Source organism: Ixodes scapularis, unplaced genomic scaffold (assembly GCF_016920785.2).
Source record: "Ixodes scapularis isolate PalLabHiFi unplaced genomic scaffold, ASM1692078v2 PGA_scaffold11__112_contigs__length_91849675, whole genome shotgun sequence".
In the NCBI taxonomy this organism is placed as follows: Eukaryota; Metazoa; Arthropoda; class Arachnida; order Ixodida; family Ixodidae; genus Ixodes; species Ixodes scapularis.
Window position 1 is genome coordinate 70,718,209 of NW_024609837.1, and position 11,415 is coordinate 70,729,623.

Below are 11,415 nucleotides of genomic sequence, written 5' to 3' on the forward strand. Positions count from 1 at the left end.
AAAACGCACGACTCCGACAAATCGTAAAAATTGAAGCGGGCTTGAAGCGGGCGCGTCCGCTTCAATTTTCACGATTTGTCGGAGTCGTGCGTTTTGTAATGTCCTGTTTGGACACCCCCTTAGCGGCCGCGGGCGCGAGTGCATTCAAAAGAAAGATAGAGTGCCTTTTGAATTTCGCCATGACGACAGCGTCGCATGTGTTGCCCTTTCAGCTGCGAAGAGTCGGAAATTTTAACTCAAGCATGCTGTAATGATATACTTGAATACATTCTTATCTACAAACTGTGATTGGAAAGTATTTGTTAAATTCACTGTCTCCTCTAGGGGAATGTTTGCTGTTAGTGGTTGGTCACAAGAGCTTTCTGTCACTGCGCCCATGGTGATTGAAACAATTTCGGCCCATGACGTTCCCTTCTTTCTGTCCAATCCTTACCAATTAATGACCCAACTCTCTACACATACGGCACTGCGGTCGGCTACCAGTCAGCGTGGCTGGTGGCCAAAATGGGAAACTTTGGTAAGGCCACGTCACCGAGGGATTGGACACGAGCTCTGCGTCACAGTTCGGAACGGCGATCGGGGATTCGAGCTCGAGATCGGCCCCAATGATCGCGGCCGCGGGACGTCTCAGGGTTGCGCAAATTCTCCATAGGATAGCGCCACTTGTCAAACCAAACTTCATTGCCCCGCACGTAAACGGGGGCTTTACCTGTGGGAGCTCCTCTTGGAAGTCACCGGAGCGACAGGATGGCAGTTTGTAGACCCCGGAAGGCAGCGGGTACAGTTTGACGCCCGTGCCGAGCTGGAGAACTCCACTGGAAAGCCTGGACTGCTTGTCCACAACCAGGAGACCATATGACGGCAGCTCTGCAATCGACAGCAAAAACAAAAGAAAAGAAAAAGAAAAGATTATCAGTACGGATTTAGCTGAGCAGACGTAGAACGTTAATGTGAACGTTCTGATCATTTGCGTGTATTTCGTGTCCACGACTCGTTTGTTCGATGGCTCCGTTAGGCTGCAGCGTTCGGCTCTGTCTACTGCCTGCTAAGTTCGCAGACACTATCCCTATAAACGCCAAGAATGGCGAGTCTGGATTATCCTAACATTGCTTCGGAGCAATAAGATAGCTTGAATGAGTCAAAAAGCGCTGTACAATACGAATGACGAAGCGAGAAGCATGAATGCAATATGCAGAGCCCTGCGTTTTTTGTGCCTTCGGTGACAATTGTACACTCCGATATCATATTTTTCATTGCTAAGCTAGCAACGCAGCGATAACCACACGATGACATACCTGAACGATGTTTGCGCTGTGAACGTACTATATTTTATTTCACCGTACGTGAGAGCGCAGCCGATGCTACGAGCCTTGGGGTCAAGCAGGCAGCGCCAAAAGTGGAACGCCATGACATTTTTCGTCTCTCTTTGAGCGTGTCTTCCCCGGCTAAACACATCAGGCACAGTTCATCCGTCACGCCTTTGGACTCTTTGTCTGTGCACGTCCGTGTTTGGTTGTCTCGTAGCATTTGACAGGGCTTTCACTTCTGGTGAAATTACGTTACAGAGGGAGGTTCGGGAGCATCATTGCGAGGTATTTCACTTCAGCGTTGTTGCATACCTTAGGAACATTACATCTAAAGTGCAACTTCAAGTAGGTTTAGAAAACTTGCACTTTACTTGAAGTGCATTCTCTTAGTATGTACTTGTGCTTTACTTAAAGTCTTTTTTTTTTTCAAGCACTTTCCGAGGAAAGAACATCTTCCGATTTTAAAGTACATACCCCAAAATTGGCCTTATTAAATTTGCATGACAAAATGGTGCTTTAAAATTCTGAAGAAATTCTGGGAGGGATATCCTACTCTCACCAGAAACGCGAGCAGACGACGCATTGTTTCGTTTGTACTGCGGGTGGCTTTCCCGCAGCGTTTCCATCTCGTTACATCTCGCTCCAACAAAGATTTTAATAAAAAAAAAAATAAACAGGAGAAGAGGCTTTTTTACGAGAGGATTGCTGGCATAAGTTACGAGGCTGACATCAAGATCTATCCTAGCCTGTTTGACCCCCTTGGATGCACGCCAGTGCAAGGGAGACACATTCAGAAGTCAAAGGGGCTTCTGAATTCGGCGTCATTAAAAAAAAAAAATACTACTCTGTGTCCAATTTAATTTATCTAATATTCGCCGTCATTTCCGAAAACACTGATGCACCCCCGATTACCCTTGGGGTAATGCATACCAATTTTAAAAAGACACTGCATAGGGTAATGAAAGGGCATCACGAACGATCGTGTTAAAATGTACCTGCAAATTATTTTACTTTAAAAGTACGTCGTATTTATAGCGCTATTTTTTCAAGTACATTTCGCCCGGTGTACTTACTACCTTCCTTGAAGTACATAAGCTCTCATTTACTTTGTATTTTACTTCAAGTACTTTTTAGATGAACTTTACAGAAGACGGTCTCGCTTACGGCTTTTGAGCTGGTTGCAGCCACACGGCTTGTTCAGGAAAAGCTGCTGGTCGAAGGCGTCCTGAACGGGATTCATTCCGCGGCTTACATTGTACAAGGACTTGACAGTGTACGTGAGGCAGGAATCGTGGTGGCTGTCCGCTGCCCGTCACGCACAAAAGAAACAAAAACACGAAAGACAATCGAGTCAATCAATAGGCTCCACTGAAACAATGTGTGCATCGCCAACGTGAACTAGAATGTAGAATACGGCGACGGTACTAAGTCTTCCGATTAGGCCTACTTTCTATGATTTGGTTGGGATACGAAGATTCGTTATCAAGTGGGAAGGAGCCCTAAGGGCAACAAAACGCATGACCCGTACGACCCCTATCACATTCTACTATATGAAAGAACCATTTAACATATTACATAAATTTGTTTTTTCAATGGAGGTCTGACAGGAAAATTGTAGGTTTGGTTACTATTGCTCACCCTACATTGCCAGTCAGATGCCATATCTCCGGCATTTGTTTCTTCCAGGTGCCTTTAATCTTTTTTTTCTTTTTTCAAATAGCTATAGTTTAATAGATGTGGCGTACATAAGCCGACAATGGTTTGTGCGTTTGATCTGTATAATCCGTGTATTAGATACGGGAGGCTGTTTTAAACCAATTAATATTGTAATGTCCAAAGGTAAAACTATACTTTGTTTTCAAGTTTTTCTTCACAAGGGTATCATTGGAAAGGAGACGTACGGGTGTATATGACTTGTTCAGCAGGGAGACTTCGGGGTTCGGTCACCCCTTGCGTTTCTTAAACGATAAGTTGCGATCGCGTTGGTTCTGTAAAATGCAACTTTGTTGTGTCGTAAGAATATCTTTGTGCGTCATCGTTTTGCACTTGTATACGCATTTGTTTACTTGAACTGCATTATACTGGCAGCAACATTCGGTTGTTAAGGTTATGTTACCTTGGACTGTAAAAGAAAAAGTCCATGTATCGCTCAGTGCGTGAAGCAAGAGAGCTTTGATATAAAAATTAAATAGCGCAAAGGTTAGACAAAGGACAAAGGACAGAACATGTAGACTAGACAAGCGCTTGTCCTGTCTACATGTTCTGTCCTTTGTCCCTTTGTCTAACTTTTGCGCTATTTAATTTTTATATCATGCATATCAAACTAGCCCACCTCAATATCCGAGAGCCTTGATGTAGTAAGTTAAGCTTTTTCTGCAATATGAGAACCTCTATGAGTCTCGCTACAGAAGAAACTGCTCAAAGCGTCAAGTGGCCCTTATCACAAGGTAAAACATTATGCTTACGTTGAGTTATTGGTAAATACTAACTAGCTTAAAGACTGTTAGGGGCTTTTGTCTTTATCATTGAGTGTAACGAACTGGCTAGAGAAAAACGCATGAACAAGTAGCACTGCTACTTGTTCAAGTAGCAGTGCTTATGGAAAAACAAAGCTCATGTTGGATTTCTAGACTTAAGTTCCATGTCTGTTGTGCCTGGTGTCCCTAGGTCATTAAAAAAGGTGCCGATGTTGCATACAAACCTTCAGTGTCGGCTGAACTTTCGTTGTTTCGGCTGGGTGTCGCGTTGACTGCAATGGAACAAGTGATATTTTCATATCGGTACATGGTTCGTCGAGTTTTCGTACGTACCTTTGATGGCCACGCTCACATTCTTGCCAAAGCCGGCTTCCTCTAAAATTAAAATAAAGGTAAATTAAGCACAGTTCGGCGAACCTTGAGGCACACTTGAGGTGTAAAATTCTAGGACGACGCGTCTCAAAGCGTCATAGTAGAGGTCAACAACCACATGCTGAATTCTTTTGCTCTCTAAGAATAGGCAGCATGTAACGCGCATTGTTTACGTACAGTCGCGTGGTTCCCAATCGACCTTAACAAAACATTCTAAAATAAGCCACTAGGTCTTGCTGCTGAGATTAAAGTATAATAGCGTAAAAAACGAAACAGAAGCCCGTGCTACATTTTCCTAAACTAATATTGCTGCGTGTGTACTTTACTCAGTCATTAGCTGTGCCAAATTGTCGTTTCCAATTCTGTGTTAGTCCAGGATGAACAAAGCTCAAGAGTTTGTGCTGTGGATAATTTAAAGGACAATCTTTGAAGTTACTTGTGTAAAAAATGTGCCAAACAGAAAGAGTGGAAAACGGCCATTTTGCCAACGCGTTATACGTCACAGTTTGTCTACATTTCTTACGTGCTGAAGGATGTTATAAAATATGGCGAAGGGGGTTATGTTACATAAATAAAAAAAAATAGATTAATGGAGATGCGAGCTGTTATTCTCCTATTCAGGATTATGACACGGATATAAACGAGGCGAAGACAAAATTGTTTTGAGGAAACAGTTTGATGAAGGTCGCGAGATGGCTGCAATAAAACAACGGATTACGCCCATATTATTTCAAGAGTAAAAAAGCATCTGTCTCACCGTTGATCTGGACCTCTGGAAGGTATGGTCGCTTCCAGATGAATTGGCCTAAAAAAAGTTGTTCAGTCGAGATTTTATACGGCAGAACCCTAACAACTATCACGACAGATGACACAAAAAACGAGGTCTTTTGTGACTCTGGTGGATGGAAGATGCTTTGGTAAATTTGATGACAAGTTTCTAAAAAAAAAAAAAAAGTAACTCAAACAACACGCCAATGATAGTTCAGAAAACGTTACCATTTTTGTGCTCGGCCATCTGCGTGTCGTCCAAACCAATGGCGACGATAGAAGCTGGAAGAGAACAAAAAGAACGACGATGTTTCTTCAATACTACCATTATGAAAAAAAAAATATTTGGTTTCAACTGTCCTGACTGTAGGTCCAAATAGATTCGCACTAATACCCTTTGTTTAAATGCACAAACACGCAGTAAAACGTTTAAAGAAACTTGACCCCCCCTCCCTTTATCTAAAACAAAAAAGTCTGTGAGTTTTATTTTTCTGCAGGACCGGAGGAAAGCCAATCATGGCGTACGATAGAAAGATTCCGGCAAGTGATGAAGCGAGATTAGACCAAAAAAAGAAATTGTCAGCGACCTTTATCTTCGAAGTCCTCTAATGCATGACACGTTTCAACTTAGAAAATATTAAACCGCCGTTTCGGCGAATGAAGAACCTTCATTTTTACCAACTTCCCCGCCAGATCGAGCGGGGGGAAACCAAATTGGTGTACAGATCTCGTAACGTCAGGTCACGCGGCATGAAATTCTCAGCCAAATTTAGCGGAGAAAGCGAATTGGTGAGTAGATCGCGCAACATCGATGTCCTGCTGGATATAGCGCAGAAACCGAATTGATGAATAGGTCATGTGAGACCAGTTTTCCCGCTAAGTCTAGCGAAGAAACTAAATTGGTGTATAGGACACATGATGTCAAGTCGCGTGACACCAATTTTCTCGCTAAATTTGGCGGGGCAGGAGTGAAATGGTGGTAGGGCACGTGACGTCAGGCCACCTGGTATAAATCTTCCAGGAACATATAGTGGGAAAACTGAATTGTTGTGTAGGTCAATTGACGCCCCGTGACCTAAACGTCACTCAAGTTTCCCCGCTAAATTTAACGAGAAATGTACGGACGGGCGGACGGACAAAAGGTCAATATTTTGCGGTTGGGGGATTCCGTCAAAGAAGCATTTTAGGCCTTAAAAATGCGATACGTGTGCTCTGATATCGAGCATGATGCATCGATTGCTCACCGTCCCTACACGTTTCAGACCTCATCGTTTTCTGAACTTCGCCAATCGCTGCGATCCTTTTGTTGCTCATCACGATTCGCGTCTCTGTATTACGGGAAACTTAAAATAAAGAAGAAATTTCTTTAGGGTGTCTACCCTACTTCACTCCGACTACAGCCGACGCTATTATCTAATGGAGTTAATGAAGCAGTGCCAAAATTGTATCGTCACGACGCTTATATCGTTTTTGTGCGCTTGCATATACAAAATACAATAACGCGCAATGAATGCGCAGTGACGATGCACATTTTGACGCTCGTTGAATGCTGCCTTCGAACCGTAGCGTCGGCTGCGGTCCGAGCTTCAAATAAAGCGGAGTAGCGGCAACGAGTCCGTGGGCACCCACCGTAGTCAGACGAGCAGAGGTCCCGGGTCACGTCCTCGGTAACAAAGGCCTTCGGACAGTCAGGACAGGATTCGTCGAACGCGTCGGGACATCCTGCGGGACCGTTGTAGGCCTCGTCGCCGTATGGCCCGTGCAGGTACCGCAGGTCGGGACAACGTGCCAGGGCCGCCTTGAGCACCTTGAGGTTTTCGACGTTGTGGTCGAGCACCAAGGTACTGTGGTCCAGCTGGAGTTGGCTGTGGTAGCCACCGTGCGTCTGCCAGCTGTGCCGATTGGTGAGCACGATCACCTTGTTGAAACCTGCGTGCCAATTGGTTGGCGGGAAAAAAAGGGATCATTCGAAAGTCACAGCATGAGAAATTAGGTTTGGCTTAAGGACCTGGATACCTTATGGTCTTGAGGCTAAATACACCAATTCTTGTTCATTGTACTCTTTTATGGATTTTCTTTAAGAACGTTGTTTTCTATGGTCGCAAGATCTTCATCCTGGACAGGCTGTCTTTTAATCAAATGTCGGTTGCTACTTTCAACTTTTATCGGATTTTTTGTTTTATCAAACAACCTTATGAAGACTGAACAATTTTTTTCGTACCGTTTATTGTCAGGGTTACCATCAAAGAATTGGTCAACTCAGAAACCGAGATAAAACGTCAAGTTGGTCTAGTTGGTTGACATTGTTTTTTTAAAACGCATAAATGCAGCTACAGAAGAAAATAGATGCTAACAGGACAGCGCCGTGTCCTTTTAGCATCTAGTTTATTCTGTTCGTGTTTTTAAACGTCTTGCTTGTTTAGCTAGTGTAAGAAAAATGACTTGAGATAAATCGTTTATTGCGCATGCAGTTGAAGGTATATTTGAGAACTACAACTCAATAGACTTTGAGCAGTGGTCTCAAACTCATTTGAGCCTGGGGGCCAGATATTTCAGACCGGAAAAGTCGAAGGCCAAAATAAGACGGGGGGAGGGGGTGGGGGTGGGGGGGGGGAGAGAGAACTTGTGAACCTGCCAGTGACGTGTTTAGATTTGATTTGTTTATATCACTACTTTGGACCCTGACTTGATGTGATAACAATAATAAAGATGACACCGCCCCGCCAACGTGTTGGCCTTTTTAATAGAACAAGAGAGCAAGTACACTGTCGTTCCCGTTGCCGAATCCACTCAGGAATACATCAAGCTCAGCATGTTTCTTAAAAAAACAATCAGTTCATTTGATATCTTGCTTTTCTAGAGATTTTTATTACAACACTAGAACAAATACTTGTTTTTTATTGGTGATATTTTTTTTTTTGCAGCCGAGAACCCCGAGTTTGTAGCTTAATTTTTGACAGTTGCTTTTTTCTAATCGAGAGCGCGCGCAACCTAGATGCATCCTTCAATAATACCTCGCGCTTGCAGTCTAATAGAGAAATGGTTGTTTATTACAAAAAGCTAGAAAGCAAAGAATAAAGCGAAACAAAGGCAACATGAACACCGATAACTATAAACTATGTGATTACGTTAAAAGAGCAGAGCTACTTTTAGAGTGAAAATTAATCGACGACATGAGATCCCTATGGAGCATGACATTTCTAGCGCTCGAGACATGGGAACCTGGACTCGCAGCCGTTTGCCAGCGGGCCGCGCCCGAGCGAGTCGCGAGCCACAGGCGGCCCTCGGGCAGGCCAACGGGCAGCATGTTTGAGACCCCTGACTTTTTGTCTATTGACATCTTTAAACTTTTTGTCTATTGACATCTTTAAACTGCAGTCATCAATAGACCAGGAACTGCAGTAACCAAACCCTAAGGTGTCCATATTGACCCGTAAATTTATTAGCTGAAAAACTTTTATAAATAATATTACAAAAGAAGAAAAAAGAGACTAGAACATAAGCGAGCTGAAGCAAGTTTTATATGTTGAGCCCGAAAATTTACCACAAAAAGAACACAAAAAGAAAATGACAGTCAATGGTAATTCAAACTGTTTTCTTACTGAAAGCAGTCGCATGGCAGGGGCAGTACTTGTTGAGAGAAAACCGGATCTTGTCCAGGATATTCTTGCTGCGGCCTCGAAGCGCGTCTCCAATGCACATCTCGGAGCAAAGTCCTCCGTACTCTGGAGCGAAACCGGTGCATGAGCAAAGCAATTCCCTCTGCTGGCATTTTCTGATGTGTGTCTTGTAAAAGAAGCGGTTAACACCTACCTCTGCTTGGCTGCGGTGGGTAGTTCACCTCTCCTTCCACAACTGCAAAATAAAAAAAAAAAAAAAAAAAAAAAAACCCGTAGGGATTAGAAAAAAGCCACCTAACATCCACGTATTTACGTGTCTGGAATTGGGGGGCCCTACCGCTTTGGTGCTATCCAACAGTTTGGGGCCTCGCACTGGGCCTGCTGCGCTGAAGTTTTGGGCATCCGTATTGCAACGCGCCAAGGTACCCAGGAACCCAAAGTAAAGAGGCCCCCTATTCTAAACCTCTCTCCTATTATGCCGAATAAAGGGTTATTTAGCTATTGCAAACTACAAACTCTGCATCTATGTAGGATTATTTAAACATTAGGTGATCGGTATGAATTTTATGGAATATCGATGTTGTGCGCAAGTCGTTGACGAGGATAAGGTATTTGTCGCCGTTTATGCGTGCAAACATTTAGGACAAGGTGTAAGAAACGGTGGCAACGAATTGACAACGAAATTATTCAAAGATGGCGTTCAAACTCTGCTACTTAATCAAGGTTTCTGGTTAAAATGATAATATCGTTTTGTTTCCTAAAATTTGAGGAGTTTTGAGTTTAACACGCTTTAGGTCGGATTCTTTATACCACCCTTATTTCTCGCCAGATTAATTTCTTAGTTTGCAAAGGTTAGCACTCTATGTGCCTGGACGGCAAGTAGATTTTCAGAAGGCTTCTTGCTATGTACCACGGGCTACACATTGTTAATTGAAGTAGAGAAGTTTATTCCCGAGACGTCTGTTCAATAAAGCATTTGCGCAGGTTGCTCTTCAAATATTTCTCAACGCCAATTAAGATGAAAAGAATGACAAAAGATTCTTGCTTGCGTTCGCACATGCTTGAGCTTGGCAGGGTTTTGGTAAGCGCGTTCAGGTTCCTAGCGGCCCCTGGTGTTACGAGCTACGAGAGTTCGATGAGGCACGTGGTGAGGACACGTTACATACAAACTAACTTTTAGGCCACCTTTAATGTCTACTTGCAAACAGTCATTTCCTATTAAAAATTTGTCTAAAAGGTCCACCAGGATTTCTGAAATGTTTTGACGTGCCCTTCAAACATTTCTGAGAGTTTTGAGATATCCGTCGAATTTTTTTAAAAGGCCTGACGTAACCTTAAAAAATTTCTAAAGGGTGTAAGAGACCCGTCATAGTTTTTGAGAGGCCTGTAAGGTGTGCCCCCGTCTTTTCTATGAAAACACAGCACCCATCAAACGCGTTTTAACAGGTCTGTGGGGGAGATCAGGATATATGCTTCAGGGTTTAGTGTAATGCTTCTTTATTATTTTGATTGCCAGCTTTTTGTGTAAATGCTTGGCTTTCATTATGTTTCGAATTAACCCTGGGGCGTCGTTGACGGATTTGAATCCACTGGCAATGAAGGTCATCGCACAGGCGGGTTGAAAAATGTCAGGGTGGCACTCTTTGGCGCTGGACAAAACACCCGTCTCTCTGCGTCGGGCGTCCATCAACTCGTCGTCATGATGTTCTACGTAACAGTGCACTCGAAAGACAATCAGTCTAAGGACAAAAACACAGAGCCAAAAGAAACACTCACTCAACGCAAACTGACAACTCTTGGTTTGCAACTTCCCGTCAGCGGCATATATAGCCTTCCTTTGTATTTTTCAATGCGACTCTTAGGCGAGTACGCCGTGTCATAATCCCAACTTTGCCTCAGAGTAAATCACGCCACCCAGCAGACGCCACGAAGAACATTAGCAAAATGCGGCGAGGCGCCGCAAGCCTACACTGGCAGGTGACGCAAGGCACCGCCCAATATGTAGCGCACAGCGTATACGTACTCTGAACCGTCTCGATGGAAGACCCATTAATCTCTATGACAATTGCTGGATAGTGCTTCCCGCTTCCGCGAGTGAAGCCACCGGACGGCTATTGCGGCAATCTTGCTGGTAGACGAACAGCGGTTTTGCTAGCGCTGCAGAGACTGGCGGCAGCGTGCTGAAGACACGTTTTCTACTAGTTCGCCGTCATTCGCTGAAGTGTTTTAAGACCCTATGTAAGCATTGGGGCTTGCCGTTGAGAACACGTGGAAAATTTTACGAAAGCTCAGTGCCGCAGGAAAAAGGCAGAACTCGTCGAAAGCAAGCTTCGCCGGTCTCGCGGCATGATCGAAGCTCCCTTGGCGCGCCGAAACATTGTGTTCCTGGGCCTTCACACTCTAGGACACCGATCAAGAATCGGCGCCGCGGCCAAGTTGTGAAGGTGTGTCACGCGTACTTTGCATCATATATCAGCCGCGGATTCTTTAATCGTTCAGCTGTTCCGGCAATTTGTTATCAATAAAGGGGGAATACAATCTGTACGGTTGCTCCTATGCACTATTAACCATGGCTATGTTCGAAATCTACTCTGATGAATCACATGGAAGCACAAATAGAGCAACGCTGTGGAGCAAGGATGGTTTTCGAAGGCAAAAATACAAGACAGCAAGATTGAAAATCTTTGAGGCGCGGCCCATATGGTCGTGTGCAATCGGTTGACCAATCACAATTAGGCGAGCCGCGCTCATACTCGATGTCACGTGCAGTTTTTGATTATGACCCAGACCACTGATCAGTGATGAGGAGCTGTGTGCGCGCTATTCTGTAAACCGTCTAACGACTTGAAAAAAGACGTACCTCCCCCCCCC

At 44.1% G+C, this 11,415-nt stretch overlaps 1 protein-coding gene across 2 annotated transcripts in view; it reads right to left on the reverse strand.

Moving 5' to 3' along the window:
* Positions 1-11,415, reverse strand: part of LOC8029283 (hornerin) — a 71,798-nt gene that overhangs the window by 11,087 nt on the left and 49,296 nt on the right. For both annotated transcript variants that reach the window (XM_040209894.3, XM_029994637.3), the window contains 9 exons: positions 8,738-8,779; positions 8,527-8,649; positions 6,554-6,853; positions 5,153-5,206; positions 4,914-4,961; positions 4,118-4,159; positions 4,009-4,056; positions 2,472-2,612; positions 710-867 (listed from right to left, as the gene is read on the reverse strand). In XM_040209894.3, coding sequence (XP_040065828.1) covers positions 710-867; positions 2,472-2,612; positions 4,009-4,056; positions 4,118-4,159; positions 4,914-4,961; positions 5,153-5,206; positions 6,554-6,853; positions 8,527-8,649; positions 8,738-8,779 — 956 coding nt within the window. The remainder of the gene's footprint in view (positions 1-709; positions 868-2,471; positions 2,613-4,008; positions 4,057-4,117; positions 4,160-4,913; positions 4,962-5,152; positions 5,207-6,553; positions 6,854-8,526; positions 8,650-8,737; positions 8,780-11,415) is intronic.